Source organism: Drosophila yakuba, chromosome 3R (genome assembly GCF_016746365.2).
Source record: "Drosophila yakuba strain Tai18E2 chromosome 3R, Prin_Dyak_Tai18E2_2.1, whole genome shotgun sequence".
Lineage (NCBI taxonomy): Eukaryota > Metazoa > Arthropoda > Insecta > Diptera > Drosophilidae > Drosophila > Drosophila yakuba.
Window position 1 is genome coordinate 27,111,509 of NC_052530.2, and position 21,737 is coordinate 27,133,245.

At 42.7% G+C, this 21,737-nt stretch overlaps 3 protein-coding genes across 8 annotated transcripts in view; 2 read left to right on the forward strand and 1 right to left on the reverse strand.

Annotated features, from left to right (window-relative positions):
- The window catches only part of LOC6538519 (furin-like protease 1), a 136,233-nt gene that overhangs the window by 76,458 nt on the left and 38,038 nt on the right, over positions 1–21,737 (forward strand). For all 6 annotated transcript variants that reach the window (XM_039376386.2, XM_015193413.3, XM_015193414.3 and 3 more), the window contains one exon: positions 7,237–8,110. In XM_039376386.2, the coding sequence (XP_039232320.1) occupies positions 7,319–8,110 (792 nt within the window). In that variant the 5' untranslated portion in view covers positions 7,237–7,318. The remainder of the gene's footprint in view (positions 1–7,236; positions 8,111–21,737) is intronic.
- Positions 4,220–7,107, forward strand: LOC6538514 (mucin-2). The gene is made up of 2 exons (XM_039376388.2): positions 4,220–4,475; positions 4,537–7,107. The coding sequence occupies exons 1-2, from the start codon at positions 4,460–4,462 to the stop codon at positions 6,960–6,962; spliced, it is 2,442 nt and encodes an 813-aa protein (XP_039232322.1). The 5' UTR covers positions 4,220–4,459; the 3' UTR covers positions 6,963–7,107.
- On the reverse strand, positions 19,648–21,664 carry LOC6538516 (collagen alpha-2(XI) chain). The gene is made up of 2 exons (XM_002099002.4): positions 21,369–21,664; positions 19,648–21,305 (listed from the first exon to the last, which is right to left on the reverse strand). Exons 1-2 carry the CDS (start codon positions 21,391–21,393, stop codon positions 20,542–20,544), a joined length of 789 nt encoding a protein of 262 aa, XP_002099038.1. The 5' UTR covers positions 21,394–21,664; the 3' UTR covers positions 19,648–20,541.

The window sequence follows — 21,737 nt, forward strand, 5'->3', positions numbered from 1 at the left end:
CGAAAGTCCTGTTGATTTGGTCAAACCTAACATGACCGCGTAGCTTTTGGCCAGTTCCCGATGCAAATTCTCACACCGTCATCTGTCACAGCCATTTGGGTTTGCATTGCTCAACCAACTTGGTACAGTCACCACCACATTCCGCATTCCGTGCGCTGTAGCAGGTGCAAGTGGCAAATGGCGTTTCCATGCATTTAGCTGGCCGCAAAAACGCATGCAACACCTTTTGTTTGGCGATCGTGTGCTAATACGCTATGAAAAAAATGGCTCACCCCTCCTCATGTCTCCTTACCTGACACTTTGGCGTGGCTTTTTGTTTGGCATTTTGTTTGGCCAGGCTCCTTCCTTTCTAGCCTTCTTTTGGGCCTTCAGCCGCTTTTCTGCGGGCGTTAACCGAGGCTGTTTGGTTGTTGACTTTGCGCTCCAGTTGCTGGTCGCGAAAAAAAAAAAGAAAGAAAGGATGCTGTGGGCTGGGCTTGGGCCAAGGGGTTGAGTGGGATGATGAGTGTGGTGGCCGGAGTAAAAGCCAAACGAGTGTTAGAGAGTGCATATTTGCCTTTGTGGAACTATCATTAAACAAGTGAAGCCACCAGCAAAAACTGCGGAAAACTACTATGCACGAGCCACCACACAAGCAGCTCACCTCAATCCACCACACGAAACACATTAAAAGCGAGGCCAAAAGACAAATGCACCAACACAAACAAAGCAACAAAGGAGCACAGACTACACTGAAACAAAAATTATTTCAACATGTTTAGTTTAATGATTACACAGCTAAGTGTGGCCATTAAAACTACAACTAGGTTGAAACTCAACAAATAACAGTGCGAGCATATTTGTAACTAAATGTGCATTAATTAGGGTTCAGCAATTCATTGAATCATTTCTTGTTTTTGCTCAGTGCAGGTGCTGCTTTTTGACTTCTCGCCTGCAGTTTTGTAGCCCTTTTAAGCTTCTAACTGCCGCTGCTTCAACTGCAGCTTCATTTTTCCCACCGACGGCGCAGGAGCCTCTTTCTTGGCTTAACTTCTCCCACATTAGAGAAAGTCGGTATACCGGTGTCCTGGTATTCTGGTATTCTGTTATCCTAGCTATCGCTTTTAGCCCTTTCAGTCCTGTTTTTGACACGACATTTTGCATAGAACGGCGATCCCCAGGAACTACAACACTTGCAGGGCAGGAGCCACCACAAAGGATACCAAAGGAGCAGGCAAGTGTCGGTCTGTTTGCCGAAAAAATGCCTCGAGGACTGTTAAACCGATGCCTGGCATTGTCATCTCCCTATGATGTGCTCTTTTATTCTCTGGCGTTTGTTTTTCTTGTGGTTTAAGCAATTTAAGGATTTCTGTTGGGCATTTGAGTGATTTCTGATTGCACAGTTTTTCTACGGAATACCCAAGCCGTGTTTGCTGAGTGCAAATATATCAGATTATGATGCGAAAGCCCTAGGGATGTTAGCCAGGCTTAGGTATTTGCTATGAAGAGTCGTTAGTTTCGGGTTGAGAAAGTTGGGACCACAACAAAGCAAAGAATAATGGGTTTCGATGAAATTATACGAATGGGAAATTCCCATGATTAAAGTCTTCATCAAAGGACATATATTTACTCACAATTGAAGACACTTCCGTGAGTGTCAACCACATTTTTGTTTGCAAATTCATGAACTGAAACCTAACTAGTTTTAGCACTTTATTGGTTGTCAAACGCTTTCGACCCCAAAAAGCCACTGCATGGGTCCTTCCTATAAAGAGAAACAACGCTTCAATTTGTCTCAAGTTGTCAGGTCGCGTTGTTAGTGTTGTTGGTGTTGTTCCACCGTACACTTTCCACTCATCGCTGCCACTTTTCTCGCCCTGCAACTTTCATCAGGCAGCTAGTGCTGCTCTTGTCGGTGACTTTGACACCGTTTTCCACTTTTCGTTAGCATGTGAGCGTCGCGAAGAAGCCAACCAGTCCCTCCTGCCACGCCTACGTTGACATGGCACTTATTTTCTTATTATTAAGTATACGCTTAGTGGGCCGACGAGGAGATGCCGAAGCTGCAGCTGCGGAAGTGCGCCAAGTAATGATTACTTTGTGTCTGCCACTGACAAATGCCGTCAGTCAAAGTCAAAGTTGGTGATGAAGGACTGAGGACGGAGGAATCGGGAAGCGGGTACCAGGACGCAGGACGCCGCTAAGGAACAGGGTGCTGGGAAGGATGGTGGCGACGACGACTCAATGCGGAAGGAAGTTCAAGCACAAAAGGTGCACAGTCAATGTAACGGAGTCCTTTGGCCTGTGCATTCATGTGCATCGGCTTTCGATGGGATCAGAGAGGTGAAGCAGTACGTTGACAGTCCATTTCAATGCCCAGAAAGTAAGCTGTAACAAGGCAACGGAAAAAGTGCACATCTTCATTTTTGAAATTCTAATAAGAGCTTCAATTTTTCATCCCCCGGAATTCATTGTTGCAATTCCAATAAGAGTTTCGTGAAAATGAAAATAACGCTCTCACATCTTAAGTGAGTTTGACGGAACGAGGTGACTTTCAATATCGAATAGTAAACAAAATTTTGCGTTGATTTTGATAAGATAGGTATAGTGAAAATGGAATTGACGGCAAGTCGCAAGACCTCGTCTGGAGATAAAAACTTTGAAACATTGGAGGTGCAAAAAAATTTCGAATGTTAAGTGTACAGCATTCAAAGCTTTAGACATCAAAGCCTTTATTCTAAAACTTAAAAATTCTATTTGGAATGCCATTAACCAGCTTTAAACGTATTTGGAGGGACAGAAAGAGATCTTGTGTAGATAGCGAAAAATCGTTTCGCTTTAGGCCACTGCCGATTCAAAGCCAACCCCCAAACAAAATTCAATTTCCTATCCACTTAGCCAATGATTACCATGGCCCGAACACTGCACACCAAGCGCTTCCGTCGCCACCCGTCAAATCCGTCCAAACAACACATCGCCATCGCCATCGCTGTCTCTACTTCAACAGGGCTCCCCCTCCAAAAGCGATCCATCTCCTTGTGCTTGGCATTTCCGCTGTCACTCGCTTTAATTACGCCCCCCACTTCAGTGGACTTTCTGGCCAGTCGAGTGACTGGCCAAATCCAGAAATCCTCTATCAATAGATGAAATATGCCCGTCAATGCACTGGCCTCTGGCCATCATCAGTCATGGGCATATTTTGACAGTGGCATTAGTCGGAAGCTTCGAATCTTCTATCGGGTGTAGTTAGCTCCGCGCTGATTCTCATTTGCAATCGAAACTTGTCTACGGGTGACAATCAATGCGCTACTGGCTTTTGGCCAGCAGTTCCCCTTTGGGCCATAATCCATTCTGGACACTGGCTTCGCTCTGGGTTTCCTCGCTAACGATGCAAAGTGGCAATCAATATTTCTTTTGTTGCCCTCCCCAATTAATGGCAGATAAAAGTTCTTGTGTGCATATTTGGTCTTTTATACTATTCTTCTGGCCTATTTGGACTTTGTGTAATAAGCGAAAAGTTTTATATGGTCGACTGAAATTGGATGTGTCACATGCAGGCGATTTGTTAGCTTGATTGGATACAGCAAGGAAATGACAACATGGCTTGCAAATTTTGGGTAATTATTCAGTGATATGTTGATTTATTGCGGTAGGCCGGTTTTTTTTCTATATTTTTAATGGCGCATTATATTTGGAAACCACTACTGTTAGGAATTAAAAATAACTTTTGTGCCCTCCATCAATTACCATTTTGCTTAATATCACCCGTCTGGCTGGTTATCAAAGCATGAAGTGCCAAATAAAAACCAACGAAATTTTAAAGATAACGTGTCCGGAAGCTGTAGACACATTGAAAACTATTAATAGCCTACCATTGTAATTTGTATGGTTAATAGATTTCACTTTGAAAAATATTCTTCTCTGCCGGAATATCCAATAAATTTCTGCAGAATTTTGATAAGATGTCAATCAGCCATGCTTACAAAGAACAACCATGCTTATAAAGTTACTTACTTTTAATTTTGTAAAATGCTTAAATATATAAACAACTGCAAAATAAATAAGTGTGATAACAAACACTTTGTTTTGTGGTATATCAGAAATACATATATAATATTTAAAAGAATATTTTTTACTTGCCAAAATTAATTGTATAAAAATATGTTATCTTCAAAAAAATTTGTATTTAAATTGGTAGATGTACAAAAAAAAGATATACAAAATAGAAATAAGATATTTAAAAAGCAAATGGAGAAAAATCTTGATTCTTGATTGAAGACGCGTGTGCTGATTGTGATAACAATGAATGAGATAGAGATCTTGCTAGTATTACAGTTTCGCGAAAATTTCGTTAACCAATTTGTTAATGAGAAATTTGGCAATTGGAAAATGTTTGCGGTATAAATACTGTCGCCATCAGCGTTAAGTGCCCACAGTACCTTCCCAGTCTGAGGAACGTAAACTTGAACCAACTGCAGACATGAGGAATATATACGGTAAACGCATCCACAAGGTAGCCAAATGGTTCTGTAATGCAGCCCTTTTTTGGTTCCACAGCTTTTGCCCTGCTGCTTATTGCAGTTTTTGCAAGCACCACCAGCGGTGCCAGCGTTTCCGACCTTCTGTGTCGCAACAAGGCCAACGGCATTCGGGCTCTGGTACCCGGCAGTTGCTCCAGGTTCTATGAGTGCCAAAATGGCGTTGCCAAGGAATACTCCTGTCCCAAGTTCTACGACTTCAAGATCCGCAGCTGCGTAACCTATAATCCTGGTTGTGTCGAGGGCGTTATCGTTGAGCCAGAGGTCCATCAATCGGTCCGTGACACGGCCCAACCGTGCAATGGAGCGACAACCACTCCACCACCTTGTGAAACCACCACACCCCCGTGTACTAAGACCACTACACAAACTCCGTGCTCAGGAATAACTACAACTCCTACGACTACACCAGCTTCAACAACAACATGTGCTCCAACAACGACCACATCCACAACTACTACAACGACAACGACAACCACAACTACTACAACGACAACAACCACTACAACAACAACTTGTGCCCCAACGACAACCACAACTACTACAACCACAACCACCACAACTACTACAACCACAACCACCACAACGACAACAACCACTACAACAACGACTTGTGCCCCAACGACAACGACAACCACAACTACTACAACCACCACAACTACTACAACGACAACAACCACTACAACAACGACTTGTGCCCCAACGACAACCACAACTACAACGACCACCACAACTACTACAACCACAACCACCACAACTACTACAACTACAACCACTACAACAACGACTTGTGCCCCAACGACAACCACAACTACTACAACCACAACCACCACAACTACTACAACTACAACCACTACAACAACAACTTGTGCCCCAACGACAACCACAACTACTACAACCGCAACCACCACAACTACTACAACCACAACCACCACAACGACAACAACAACTACAACAACGACTTGTGCCCCAACGACAACCACAACTACAACGACCACCACAACTACTACAACCACAACCACCACAACGACAACAACCACTACAACAACGACTTGTGCCCCAACGACAACCACAACTACTACAACCACAACCACCACTACAACTACTACAACTACAACCACTACCACTACAACGACAACAACTTGCGCCCCTACAACGACGACAACAACAACGACGACCACAACAACGACAACCACAACTACTACGACCACCACAACTACTACAACGACAACAACCACTACAACAACGACTTGTGCCCCAACGACAACCACAACTACAACAACCACCACAACTACTACAACCACCACTACAACTACAACCACTACAACGACAACAACTTGCGCCCCTACAACGACGACAACAACAACGACGACCACAACAACGACAACCACAACTACTACGACCACCACAACTACTACAACGACAACAACCACTACAACAACGACTTGTGCCCCAACGACAACCACAACTACCACAACCACAACCACCACTACAACTACAACCACTACCCCTACAACGACAACAACTTGCGCCCCTACGACGACGACAACAACAACGACAACCACAATTACTACGACCACCACAACTACTACAACGACAACAACCACTACAACAACGACTTGTGCCCCAACGACAACCACAACTACAACAACCACCACAACAACTACAACCACCACAACTACTACAACTACAACCACTACAACAACGACTTGTGCCCCAACGACAACCACAACTACAACAACCACCACAACTACTACAACCACTACAACTACAACCACTACCACTACAACGACCACAACTTGCGCACCTACAACGACGACCACAACAACGACAACCACAACTACTACGACCACTACAACTTGTACAACTACCACAACTACAACCACTACCACTACGACGACAACAACTTGCGCCCCTACAACGACGACCACAACAACGACAACCACAACTACTACAACAACTACAACCACAACTTGTACAACTACAACCACTACAACAACAACCACTACGACGACAACAACTTGCGCCCCTACAAAAACGACGACAACAACTTGCGTCCCTGAAACGACAACAACTACATGCCCAGAAGCCGCTCCGACCACCACCACTTGCTCTGGCGTGACAACAACTGTCTGCCCCACTGTGGTAAAGGCGGTGGCTGCTAGCCAATCAAAGCGTAATCCTGTCCGCCAAAACCCCGTCCAAAAGCTACTTTGGGAAGTAGCCGAATGGGCCGGTTTCTCGTCCGCTAGTTCGGAGGGTAAGATAAAGGTTTCATGCTTGGGAAAACCCGACGGATTCCTGATGGCATCTCCTGAGCGGTGCAACGACTACTATATCTGTCGTCACCAGCGCGCCCTGAAGGTCAGCTGTGGTGACAGGTACTTCAACGGAATGAAGGGCATCTGCGATCTCCCCGAAAACACAAGCTGTGTTCAGTCTTAAGTGAAAACTAATTCTGCTGATACCAACATCATTTTGGAAATGTGACAAGAATTTATGGATCGAAACTTTAATTAATTATAACGACACTATTTGATCATGCACGTAAGAAAAAGCAAGAGCTTATAAAAGGCAATCGAAAAAATTACTTCAATGTTGTTTCATTTTCTTGGGGGTAAAAATTAAAAATTATTATTCGAAAATTTCTCAAAAACTGTAATTAAACTATTTTAAGATTTATTAAAAATAACATTGTTTTTCTATTTTTCAATTCCAGCATCTCAGCAGCACGTTGAGCCCATAAAATCCAGTATCCCGAGCAACGCGCACAGAAACCATTGGAGAAACCCTCACGCACAATGAAAAACGACGTCGTGCGATGGAGCAGGCAGCCAACTAGCAACACCAACAATAACAACAACAACAACAACAGCAGCAGCAGAAGCAGCAGCAGTAGAAGCGGCAGCAACAGCAGTAGCACTCACAAGCACAGAAGCAAAAGCAACAAATTAAATGCTCGCCAATTAGGGCCACATGCAGCCAGAAGTTGTCAGCAGAGAGCCGAAGCCGCAACGCAGCTACAAGATGAACAACAAACAATCATTGAATGTGATATAGGAAATTTCAATTTCGATTGCAATTTATTCAAAACTAGTTTTTTAACGCAACACAAACCGAAACTTAGTGGCAAGAGCAGCAGCAAAAGCAAATGCAACAGAAGCAGACCCTTGGCGAAAACGAAAGCGGTGCTGCTGTTAGCTCTGCAATTTAGTGCCGTAGTTTTTTTATGTAATTTTAATGTCGGTTTCGTGGCCGGAAGTGTGGCAACGGCGGCATCATCGGCAGGCGGCACAGCGCCACCATCATCCACGCCCACAGCTGCTGCACCACCGCCACCTTCGTCGCCACTTAAAGTGCATCCAAATGGCCAGTCGCCAGTGCTGCCGCCCTACGTCCTCGACTATGAGACGGGTGGCAGGGCGAAGCTAACGCCCAACAATGGCAAGTTCGCCCAGTCGGGCAGTTCCGGTGGCAATAACAACCAAATCGTCGGACACTATACCCACACCTGGGCGGTGCACATACCGAACGGCGATAATGGCATGGCCGATGCGGTGGCCAAGGATCACGGTTTCGTCAATTTGGGCAAGGTAAGCCACGCATTTCGCTAAATATTAAATCTTTCGAATCGCATATATAGCTTTCAAAAACAGTAGATAATAAGTGTGATAGCTGAAATGCTAGTCTCCGTATCTAATGCCAACCATCTTCGTTCGCTTCATTTGGCAAAGAAGTTCTGGCCAAACACCTAAAGCAATATCCGTTGAGACTCGTTAGCCAGTTTAGCATATGATTAGAACGCTCAAATGTGAGACTATTAAAAGTTTGTGCCGCTGGAGGGAAGCTATTCGTTATGGAAAGAAGCACTTGGCTCCGGCGTAGCCATATCAGTTGATATGAAGGAGCACTGCCGGACAAAGTTTCTACTGCTCTGAAATCTGTGCTTTCTCCCTTTTGCATTCACTGCACCCGTGCTTGCCAGCTTAGCTTGGTTGCCTGTCAGTCACTGGGAAAGCATCGTGGATGCGATGGGTGAGGGGGCAATGTGGGTTTGAAATGCGGGCACAGGTGTTGCCATCGGACAAGTTTAATCTGAAAGCATTTCGACCGTGTACTTTCAACTGCTACTTTGATACACACACCTCCGGCTACCGGCTACCGGCTCCGATTTCTACACTCCACTTCTACTCTATACTTGCCGGCACAGACGCGAACCCGCTAAGTGACTGTCAAGTAATCCTGGCAATGGGAATGGCCAGCACAAATGGAGCTCAAATCGCCTTGTAATGGCATCGTTTGCGATAAAACAAGGCAGTTGGTGGATAGATGTTGGCGCGGGAGTATAAGTGCCTCTAAGTATGGATTTACAGTTGCTTGCTGTAAACTGCACAGGCAGAAATCATTTTTTTTTTATCGAAATGAAGGTGTCACAAAACACTTATGAAGGTGTCTAATCTTAAATATTTAGTTAATGCGGAATTTACATGCATTGCTTCCAAATGATGGCATTTGAGAGTAGAACAGGAAGTTTTTAGGCCATACTGATTTGTCCAAATTATTATAATTATAATTTGTAAGTTCGAGATCTCTACCTCATTTTTTTTAAAAGTGTATAGCACAACCATCGAGAACATCTACCATCCATTGGGGCATTTGAAAGTAAAATGCATGCCAAACAGTTATTTTTGCGGGTGCCAAGGGTTAAGTCCTGCTCCCGCTGTTTGAGCCCCAAATGGATCCCGGCTTTTGTGTTTTCAATTGAGAAACGGAGTCCGACACGCGCAGGTGGCTGGCGCAAAAAGCCCGAGCCACGAAAAGCTCAACTGTGGCGATTTCCATTGTACGGCTCTCTTTGGCGGATCGAACGATAGAACTGGGAGAAATCGGGGATTGGGTGGTGGTGGAGGTGGAGGTGGAGGTGGCGACTTAAGTAGCATCCGCCATTGGGTCGGTGGAAATTAGTATCACTCACAATGGCGCCCGTACTCTTTCGACCATCGACTTAATTGGCAGAAACAAAAAGCGGAAAATTCAATTTATGAAGGCGGGCACACCAAACTTTTGTTAGCACTCCCAACTAGTTGAAATGGACGAAACGCGGCAGATGGGCCAACCGGACGGCGGTGGGAGCTTCGCGAAAGTTAATTGAAAATTAATTTTAAATGGCATTGTTAAAATGAATCCAATTTAAGGCCAACCTGAATGCGAACAGACACCGCCGACTCTCTGCAAATGAAATGTGCCGTTTTGCATAATTAGATGACGCCCGAAAGGGCTGTAAAACTGTAATGAGATGAGCGCCAGGCGGAAGTGGAAATGAATTCTAGACGTTCTGCCTTACTTACCTTTATTAATTGCCAACTTGATTGCTGGGGAATGAAAAATGAGCAAGTAGTTGGGCAGAGAAATGGCTCTTAGTGGGAAGTGGTAACATCAATTTAAACGGCTTCTTCTGAGACTGTGAAACTACCTTTAAAAATCTTTATACAATATATATTCTTCAATAATTATTTATTATTAATATATTTACCATCTTATGTTGCTGGGCAACTGCACTTGGGGTCCAAAAGATATCTTAAGTACCATCTTTAGTTATTTCCTATTACATCATTCTAAATTGCCATATTTGATACCCCCAAATTGGTTCATATATCAAACGCACCTCGCGCCAAGTGAAATTGTTATTCCCGCTGCCCACCTATACAATTGAAATCAAATGCCTTGGTAACCCTTCAACCTGAACCCTGTTACGCTTTGCTTCATCCAACACGAACTTTCAACCCGACGAACTTTCAGTCCGCCTCCAAACATTTGAAACATAACTCGTCGAGAGTGTTGCCAAACATTTCGCACTTGTTCGTGTTGCTGCTTTTGCTCTTGCTTTCTGTTTCTCATGTTGTAATTTCTTTTTTTGAGGGGGCGTGCCAGCTAGCGTTATAAACTAAAAACTAAATTCGCAGCACAAACAAGTTACAAGTGCCAAACAGCAGTAGCAGCAGCAGCAGCAGCAACCTAGAGCAAAAACAATTAATAAAACCATAAAGATGAAGTAGTGGGACGCGAGACTTTTTGCCATTTGCTGTAACAACTCTGGCTGTTGCGATTTCAAATTGCAGCTTGCAGGATCGTGATGTTTGTTTCCCTGAAGAAGGAAGGAGTGGCTTCCCAATGCGGGGCACATCAACAAATTTGGTGTGTCAGAAGTTTTAATGAAAACGATGCTCTATATATATGTACGTATATACCTCTCTCTTGTTTCAGCCAGTTCCTTGGCTTTCGCCCATCAAGTTTTCAGCGCAGAAAACTTTTTGGCACCGAAATTATGATGATAAAATAGAGAAAATAAAGTTTTCTGGACAACGAGAGTTGGTCGGAGATATTCGGAGACAAGAATGGCAGGAAATTGTAAAGGAATGCTCATTAAGTGCACTTTTAATTCCATTTTTCTGTTTGCTAAGCAGGGCGGAATTTCATGTAGATAAATACGGGAAAATTCAAATTATAAAATTTGCATAAAACGGTGCAGTGTCATTTTGATAGATTTATATCTGATTATATTCAAATAGAGTTTCACACTTTGGGGATCTATAAATGTGCCATGTGTCTACTTGATTAGGGACCACTGTCTTTACATTTAGGAAATTCGTGGAATTAATATAAAAGGAACCTTGATAAGAAGTCCTACATGTTGGTCCTTCAACTTCCTTTCCCTGCTGTTTGTCATTTGCTTATCTGACTTTAGTCTTCCGGTCCCTCCCTTTTTTTCACCATTTTCCCCGGCATTGTCTTCTTTTCTATAGCGTCATTTACATAACACTCACTCGTTGTCCTTCTGCTGCAGTCCTTTGAAGTCCTTGGTCCTTCTTAAGCTCCTATTGTTTGTTCTGCTGGATTGCCACTGATAAATGTTATCCCTCGGCCTTGGCCACTCATCAATTTAATTGGAAAGCAAGAGCCGCCCAAAAGATTTAACCGACTCCACTTTACCGAAATTATTTGCCTTTTTCGGGCTGATTTTTGCTTTTTTAATTAATTTACCTTTTTTCTTAAGCCACCAGCCGGGTCAATTAAATTATTGATCGACCGACGGATTGATTGATTTTGTGGCTGCCGCAGGCACACGATTGCATCGCACGCTTATTGCATTCGCGTAATTAAAATCACTGCCAGTCGCTCGCCCTTTGAGGACATTTTCCACCTGGCAGCCATATACCCTTAATGCCCTACTGCGGGTCATCTTTGACAAAGGTCAACGGCTTTTTAATAAGGGTCTGCCGGGCTTCAGAATCCGGGTTCAAAGAAGCTGCCAGGGGGCGTACCTTCGTAACCTTAAGCCCAGCTGGAGATTGTCCTTTTTGCCATTTCTTTCTTTTTGTCTCAAGGGAAACGTCATCACGGAAAAGTAAAAAGTACAATTTTCAATAAGGCTTAATTGGTTAACAATTTGACAAGTTGTCGGGCACTCAAAGGTGACACATTCGGGTCTAAGCTCTTTTTAAGCTGCAACTCCACAAAAAAGGAACTTTTCATTAATTAATTTTTAGAAGTATGTATATATAACAATCTTTTTTATAATATACCTCACGATAGCTTAATTCTTATACTGTGACCAACATTTTAAACTTTACACCAGGAGGGTTAAGTAGTTTGAGCAGCATTGCAACAACCTTAACCCCAGCTGACAAATTTTTGAAATATATTTTTGCACTTTTGCATGTCGCAAAGTTTGCCAACTAAAGCTAAATATTGTAGGTGTTCATGTGTTCATGTGACTGTGTATTGTCTGTGTACACATTTGTACGTATGTGTGTGTGTGTGTGTGTGTGTGTGTGGCTGGCGTGTCCTTTGTTCGGATTTCGCGTGGCTGCAAGGCGGATATCGTTGATAAATTTTAAGTCAAAAACTCGGAAAATATTTATGACTTAACTTTTGTTTAGTAACAAAGCAACACGCTGGCGCACTCGTATCTAGGAATTCCACCCGGTGTCCCTTGGCAGGATTTCACAATTGTCACTAAAGTTGGATCCCTATGCAAATAGCAAACAAAAAAGTGGGCCGGGGGGCGGTGGATATGCCTTGAGCTTGTTTTTGAGAACTTGTACAACTTTAATCACATGACATGGGAAATACCAGAAGTTTACATAATTTTCTGCTTTTTCGCCATTGATCCTTGGGACTTGGGGAAACTTTTTGGATGCAATTTGCCTGCAGCAGACAGCTGTAGGTATATCGAAACGGAGTGCTGTTCCTAATTGAATATGTAAAACCGAAATGCGATTGAGTGTGAAATGAGTAAGCCAACCGACTGCCAATCGAAGTAACTGCCTTTATTGCTCGTACAACCTCGCAAAGTTTCTGCAACGCAATTGAACAGACAAGTTTTGGGGCAACATATTTTATTCCACTTCTCGCTTTTTTTTCTCCTTGCATCGAGTAGAATTAAGTTTACTACTTTTGTGCCGCAAATGAATCAATGATTGAAATAGTGTGGAATGAGCGCGTGAGTGTGTGTGAAAAGTTTTTGTGCAATTGCCAATACTGCAGAAAAGTTGAAATGAAGCTAATAAATATTTCGCAATTCATTGCAAACTTTTGCGCCGAAAATTTGCATCGCTACCGATTCAATTGGCCTGAAAATTGTGCCAACGAATTTAGCTGCAGCCCATTGTTGGTTCTTTTAGCTTCGACACTGTTCTTTTCATTGGCAGTTCAGTGGTTAAGTTGTCTTACGGACAGACACCAACAAAAGTGGCGACTTTAAGGACTCCAATCAACTTGGCCATGCTCCTTTTGATGACCCATCCGTAATTTCCCAATCTTGTAACAGTGGGAATAAAATTTAACAACCACCTGACCTGCCACAATGTTCAGTGGCTGGCCAAGGAGCAACTTTGTGCGTAATGGTGATGAAGCTGATGTTTATGCTTCACGGCTGGCAGTTAAATTAATTAGGTAAATTTATGGGACAGACGCGTGGTAGCTTTTAACAAACCAGATCTTAATATGGCGATAATTTTCCACTTTTAGCTAATTGAAAAGTATGTTTTTCCCTAGCCATCTTTCACAAAATAAAGAGAAATAGCAGTTCTTACTGGCTCCAAAGAGAACATTTTTCAACGAACTTGCCCATTTTGCATTCTTTTTATTTGCTTTTGGCTTTCCATCAAAATATTCCTTATCCTTTGGCTATGCATGGACTGCATAAATATTATAGATCTCCTCTCCATCAAAAGTTCAATCATCTGCTCCATCATCAAGTTTTGAAGGGAGCACTTCACTTGACTGAACTGACCCGTCTCAAAGGAAAGTTTACTCTTTCGCACTTCATCCTCCATCCATTGCAAATGATTCTCGCATATTTTAATGCATATTTTGGGGGCGTCCTTTGCGTTTTTTCCCTTTCTATGTTGGCATTAACAAGAAATCGCTGGCAAAACATGAATAACGAGACGAAGACGTTGGAAAACCTTGCGTAAAACTTTTTTCCAACCACTCGACCAGTGCTGCTGTTGTTGTTAACGCCCAATCGCATCGTGTTTGCTTAGCTTATCTTTTTGGGCTGCCGACGGTTTTTGTTCTCGCAGCTCCTTAGGAAAAGCTGGCGGGAAAATGTGAAAATAAAAATATTTGTAAATAGGCATCCCAGGGAGAGGAAAGCAGAGGAGAGTAGACAAGCCAAAGTAAACGGGCGTTCTTAGCCTCGGCTTTGCCACGCCTCTAACTCCGAAAATGCTTTCAGCATGGGGTGTGCCATTCTTTTTGGCATCTTCAGTATCTGCCATCCATTGTCGTTTACATGCAGGCTGAAAAATCATTAGAGAGTCGCGTTTTCCCTTTGTCCGGTTGTGGATCTCTTTTCTTTTTCCCTATTTTTTTTTTCATTTCTCGGCCGTCTGGACACGCCCTGGCTTTTCGCGATGATCTCCTCCCTTTTGCTGTACGGCAATTGGCGTTTGGGCCTCAGTCGAGTGGAAAATTGCTAATGGCCAAGCGAGACCCTAAGCAATACAAAAAAAAAAAAAAAAAAATGGAAAAAAATTGAAAAGAAGAATAAAAAAACCAAACTGTGACTCCTTGCAAATGGCCGCTGTGATTTTAATTAAAAGTCCTGGGGGAAGTAACAGTCACTGGGGACAATCGACATTGGCCAAAAGTCAAAGTTGACTTGATTTTAGGGTCCTTTTAATTGCCCTCGAAAGCGGGCAATGAAAAATGTGAACGAAAAATAAAACGAAACTCGTAAATTTATACATTGCTCAATCAAGTGTAACGATTGTATTGCAAGTGCAAAAGGGAGAGCGGAACCAACTGGTGTGGGCGGAAAAGTTGGGGAAAATCACGGTAAATATTTCCGAAGCATAAATATTGAAATTTTCCCAGTCGGTCGGTATATATGGAATTTTTAGCCCTCACTCCACGCCAGAGAGCTTGGTCAAATAAATCGTTAACAATTGCAGGTCACGGGGTGACGGTGGATTGGAATCAAATCAACACTTTCCGCTTGATTAGACCAATATGGAAATTTGATATTTGACCGATGTCAGTTCGGGGGCCAATTATAAAATATTGCTCAAATATCTGGAAAAGCTTTTGTTTTAATTTGTTTTATCGTGTTTAAGCCCATCGGGATTTAGCATACAACAATATAAATTAATATTAACGCCACACTATGCGTATACTTTATGTAAAATCACTCATACGCCTGGTTGTCGCTCGGACATTAACTATGGTTATTTATTTTTAAAGATTTAAACGGCAATTAACAAAGTGGAAAATGCCATTAGAAAGCATAGATAAATTGCGTTTTCTGTTTATGTGTTTCCTCTGTGTGTTTAATTAATGCGTACCCCTTTCCCATGTCGCAATAAATTATTGATCGCCCCGTTGACCTGACCCACCTATTCCATTGCCTCCTCCTCCCATCCACGTGGCCCGCATCTCAAATGACAATTTGAGTTATTAGTGCCACATTCATATATCACGATTGTGTCTGTGGGGATGGATTGGCATTTTAATTGCCACCGACACATTCAAGTGCCATTTAACTTTGATCCCATCTAAATGGCTTCATGATTTAGATGGATTCTTATGGAAGTCTATGGCCAAATTGCAATAGAAACTAGCACAAGGCCATGTCTCTATATTTTTGGCTTACAATAAATCTTGCTTCTCTATAGTTTGCTTTTTTCTTGGCACTGACAAGCTCAAAATTAAATATGAAAACTTTAAATTTACGTTTCGTTGTCATTGATCCAGAATTGATGGCTTCCATTCTCATTTTTAATTAACTTGACGACGGCACTTGCAAGTTGACACACTGGCTATAAAACTGGCAGCGATTATTCCTTTGTGCTGTCCAAAAAATTACCAAGCCATTCCCCTCCCCCCTCTCTGTCAACCAGTGAACTGTGTCCTCGTTGTGATTTGGCATGCATTCAAAAAGTTTTACACGATACAAAAGCATTTTGTTCTGCCTGCCAACTGACATTGAAAAAAGACGCATATAACGAATGGCAATCAACGCTGCAATTATGTAAGTGTATGTGTCTGTGTCTGCTCATGTGTGTGTGCGTGTGTGTGTGGATTGTTTGTATGTGGACTGTCGCCTGTATATTGAACTTGCATGCTGACCTTAGCCTGCTTTTCAGCCACATTTCAGTTGCTTAGTCACTTTGGCACTAGAAGTATAGGATGTGCATACATGCATTCGGGTTCCAAAAGAATGAAATACTGTGTAATATTTATATAGTTAAATAAAAGCAATGTCTCATTCTCCTAACAAAAATGTAGAATAAACATGTTCTAAAAAAGATTACAAAATAAGTAGTATATCATACTACTCGAGTTGAACTTACAGAAGTTCTACTGTACTTTAGGGCAAATGTGTTGCCTACTTTTAGGCAGTCGCCGCACATGCAATCCCCTCCACGAATCCCCACCAATCCCCGCCTGCGATGCAGCCCTCGTTCATGGCCACATAAGCATGGGCTTGAGCCTTAGCTTTGGCCATAGCTTTTGCTATAGCTTTACCATCGGCAGCGGCTTCAAAGTCGCGTTCAACGTCAAGTGGCCCACTCGGCATGCCACTTGAAGCGTAATCAAAGCATTTTTGCCACTAACACATGTGAAGAGGCTGTTGGCCAGAGAGGGAAAGGGCTACATTGAGTGAATGAGGCAGAAGTGCACATATATATAGAGAGAGAGAGAGAGACAGAGAGAGAGAGAGAGAGAGAGCAACAGACACTAGCACTTGCTTAGCATTAGAGTATGCGACATCAGATTGACACTTGTCAGAATCATTTCTGTCTACACCACAGCAAATTGTGGCCCAAAGGCGGAAAAAAACAAAAAAAAAAGGACAGAAAATTAGCCAAAGGAGCAAAATAAGAGAGAATTACCCGGCCATTCCTTATTCGTGCTGGCCCAACTCGGCCAACTCGATTACAGCAAGTTCGAGATCTGTAATTCAATTAAGATTTCTGTCTCATTGCACAGCGGTGTCAAGTTCATTTGTTTCCACAGACTCGGCAGGTTGTGTGCCACCTGGCTGCCCAAGAACAATAAAACACATTAACACCTATTAGAGCGTTGTGTGTGTGGGGGTGAGATTTGTGGTGAAAGGGAGCGGGGGGTGAAAGGAGGGCTCCTGGCCATTGTGCAAATGGGAGCATAAATAAAAGCGACTGTCTGCCAAGTTATGAATAATAATGACAACAACAATGAAAGCGACGCAGAGAGAACAGGAAAGCCAGGCTAAACTGATTTAACTACGCACAGTTGTGGTCATGAGAATAGGTCATATACATTTTCTGTAATTGGATTTTAAATTATTATATTATTACATTTTTCTTGAGTTCGGATACTTGGGATTGCTGTCATTTGCTTACATAGCACAACACCCTATGATCTTGACCTGCACTGTACATGTACACGAGTGTGTGGAATGGTAATTAAGGATTTGGTCTTTGCCAAGGCAGTCCAGTTGAAATGGCCCGCCGCTTTGGGCCATTTTTATGGTCATTGTGCAATGGAATGGAAGGACTAAAGAGGAAAAAATAGAATCGTGCCGAGACAAAACCACACCTGGCTTTGTACCCAAGTCTGAGTCGGGTGAAATGGCAGGCAGGACATGGCCACAGATAAGGCCAAGTCCAGTATGTGTGTGTGTGTGTGTGTGTTTGTGTGCTTACAAATCTCTGCGCTAATTAAAAGTCATTAGAGTGTGGTATAATTGCATCTAAATGAAATGGCCGGGGAAAAGCCGTTTTCCCTCACTGTTTAACCCTCAGCTAAATCTGTGGGAACTTTCAGTTGATCCAAGGCGATAGTACAACCTTATCTGATTGCGTTCATTTTCTCCTTCCTCTTTCAGGTAAGCAACCAGTGAAACATGAAAGTGAATTGCCAAAAAAAAAAAAATAAAAAGAGGTGTAAGTAAAAAAGTGTCGGACTGTAGCAATTTGAATGCAATGCCGACTAATGAACACGGACGTAAAGTTCAAAAAGGACATTTTGTTGGCACATGAATATTTTACGAGCCAGTTTCATTAGCACTTAAGCCGCTCGAGTTGTGACCTGTGTCTCCGCGCTGCGGTTGCCATAAAATATTAATCTGTTCGAGCCGCATTACAGATGCAAATGCAAAGCGAATGAATAAATAATAGTCGAGTGTGCGAATTATTAGAGGGAATTTGGCGCACTAAGTGTTTGCCCGAAAGTTGCCACGGGTAAGCTCGATCGAATCCGCTGTTCTGTTCTGTTCTGTTCTGTTCGCTTCTTCATAAATTTTTTGCCTCATGAAATATGCAAGTGCCAAGCTGGCATGAAAATGGCGGAGCTTCCGCTGCAGCCGCTCATCCTGTCCCGCCCAGAGTCCTGCCTTATCCTATTATCTCTGGCCAAGTTCTTTTTCAAAATCTCCTTTCAGCAGAAGCCCTATGTACTCTACTGCTCCCTGTTCACTGTCGTCCTTCTGCTGTTTTGTTTAAATTGTCAGTTTGCACGCAAAACGGCGTACTTCCGGCCAGCGTTCATTTCGCTGACTTGGCCTGCAAATTACAGCCAAGTTTCGTAGCCGGCATTTCCACGCATTTCCCTTTGGCCATTTAGTTTCGCTGAAAATATCTTTGAATTCATGGCAAATATTTTGCTGCAGTTTTTTAATAAACTTTCCTTGCTGGCGCGCTGATTTTATGGTGTTGAATGATTGAAACACTTGTTTATTTTAGTTTTTTTCCACGCCCTTTTCCTACGATGGAATTTCATTGACTGCATTTTGATCACTACAACTTCATATTAGTTTTTATGAAAGAAGCATGTTGAAACGCGTTGATTTTATGAGTGTGTTTTGATTGGACGATAACTTTTAGTTGCATAAAAAACGGTGTAATTGCTTTTACTTGTTGACTTACACTTACTAAAAACAGCATTTATTTTTCAAAGTCAACAGTTTCAATAACGGCATAAATATAATTTCTATTGCTAGGGAAATATGTTACATCTTTTGGTAATAAAAAGTAATTTAACTTTTCATTTATAACACTTCCGGTTATTTCAAAGATACAGATACAATTAAGCATACGCCACGTGTCTTCCGATTTATGATACACATTTGGCCATATTTCTTCTGCCACAGAGACACGCAATGGACCCCCACAACACTTTATTATTTACTGGCATAATCATTTTAATGGCAAAAAGCCAAGCAACGGTTATAACGAACACAGCACGATAATCACATTTATTAACATTTCAACTTAATCAGCTTGGCGTCTTTTGATGTATACGCAATGGAGAGGAAATCATGACTTCGGGAAGACGTCCGCATCAGTCAGGTGTTGTCAGGAGCCCAAGTAGCAAAACAAACATTTTAATTCAAATTTTATTCAGCTTCCACTCAGTTAAGTGCAATATTTTCACCCAAACATGTGTTGGCAATTTTCCTTCTTCCTTCACAACCGCCACAATCTTGTTTGTCATGCTGTCTTGACATTAGCTTTGTCTGGGTTTTTCTTTGAAATTTACAGATAAGAAAGTTGTTGTCAAACGTTATGAGAATTTTCGTTCAGGGAACGAAAACGAAAACGAGAACGAGAATGGAATGGAGCTTTCTGCGAAGGCATCCATCATTTTGTGGCCCCCGTAAACTGCAGCTGCTGTGAGTGAGACAAACACACTAAACGTATAAAACATTTTCATTTAATTGAAACAAATGCGTGCTGCGTATCAAATGTGTTGGTTTTTCGGATACTACAACTCGAGAGCAATAAAAACTAAAACTGCCAGCCAAATGGGTTGAACTAGTGTGGCGGTTGTGTGTTTTCACGACATCATTTACCAAATGAGCAACAGAGATGGCAATCATTTCAGGTGGCGACACGTCGATGGGGCCACAAAAGAAAAAAAAAATAATAAAAAGCGAAATACAAATAACAAAAAGCGAGCGAGCGTATAAAAAGCGTTCCATATTCCAACCCCAGGTTTCGGTGCCAAGTGATATTAAAATCCATGTAAATTACACACAATCATCATCGTGCTTACGTCTGCATGTGTGCAGAACTAGCGTGCCATAAACTGACACCAAACACGAGCATTCCGCCAGACCTTTTATGGTCTGACCACAACGCCAGCGTTTGACACACTCGTTACGATAGATACAAAGATACGTAGATATTATATATATATATATATATATATATATAACATATCATACTGCAGATAATGCCAGCGACGTGCTCTCCGAAGTACAAGTGTACCGGCCACATGGATACTACACACTGTAATCACAGATAAGAGGATGCCGTAATGGAGCATAAAGTAAAGCCAAATGGCATACATGCGATTAGACCACACACACACACCACCATCATAGATATAATAGCTCGACTACATCCTGTGAGACTCGTACTATTGCTGATATCGCCTGAAAAATAAAAAATAAATACTTTTAATGCGAAATTGCCTTTAATTAAAAAACATTGGTACTTTTCGCCATTCACTGCCATTTATTTATGCTTGCTGTTCAGCTTTGATAGCCGCCGGAAAAGGGCTGGTTGTACTGGGGCTTGCTATTAAGATTATTATTGCTGCTACCCGCTTGGGTGTACCAAATGCTCTGAGGTTTCTGGGCCGAAATAATGCCAGACTCACCGGCAGGACCGCGTGGACCCCGAGGACCTGGCGGACCTGCAGGTCCCCGCTGGCCTGGTGGACCTGGCGGACCAGGAGGACCGGGCACTGGAATGGGAATGTAGGCGGTGGGTGCTTGGGGTTCCTCCTTCTCGGCAACGGCGGCATCACCGGCCAGATTCGTTGGCAGCAGATTCAGACCAGGCCAATTGAAGCCCGACTGGCCCTGAACATTGAAACCCAATTGGACTCGAGGCACCACAACGTAGGAAAGACCATTTCCTTGGTTAGAGCCAATGGCATTCTTGTTGGAGATTAACTGAGGGCCATAGGCCACTGGGAAGGCGGCCACTTGAGGAACCACATACTTTAGATTCTGATCGTTCACCATGGGAATGGCATTCGAGTAGAGGTAGTCGGGCACTTTGCGACTGTCCTTATCCAGTTCGGTGTCCGGTGCTTCTTCCCTGATTTGCGGTTCGTGGAAGGTGGGCTCCTGGTCATCGGATCTGGCCATGGACTCGCCTGGGGAATAGATGAGAATTTGAGGACCAATCGGTTCCTCGACGTCTATATCCAAATTACTGCGTCCCGATCCGACAACGCGTCGCAGGTTGGGAATGCGAGCGTGACTGCCAAAGACCAGGCCCAAGATCACTAGAAATATATAAATAGGATTTCATAGTCTAGCAGAAGTTTGTAAAATTCCTCTTTCCTTACCCAATATTTGCACTCTGTGATTCATTTTGTTGAACTGTTGATTCTTCGATTTGCGCTGGCCACTTTTATACCCAAGTCTTTGACTATGATAAAATCTCAAGAAAGGTTCTTGGTAATGGGCAAGTTCAGTCAACTTGTCGGCATCTCGTTGCTAATCAATTTTAACTGCCCATTTTAACTGGGTCAACGTGCTAAACTGGTTCGTCTAATCGGGGGATCTTCGCCATTGAGTCACTGGGTGCGGTTTCGCACAGCGAACTGTATTAGAAGGGCAGACCAGAACCCTTGGGATGTTGATATATTACAATTACTCTTTTACATGCTGGTTTTTTGGCCTTTATTTTTAAGAAATTTGGTATGCAAAAAGAT

Excerpts from the sequence above, each read along its gene's own strand:
- LOC6538516 (XM_002099002.4), bottom strand. The coding sequence starts at position 21,393 with ATGAATCACAGAGTGCAAATATTGG. Across the intron at positions 21,306-21,368 it reads TCACAGAGTGCAAATATTGG|TGATCTTGGGCCTGGTCTTT; the intron begins GTAAGGAAAGAG and ends ATATATTTCTAG.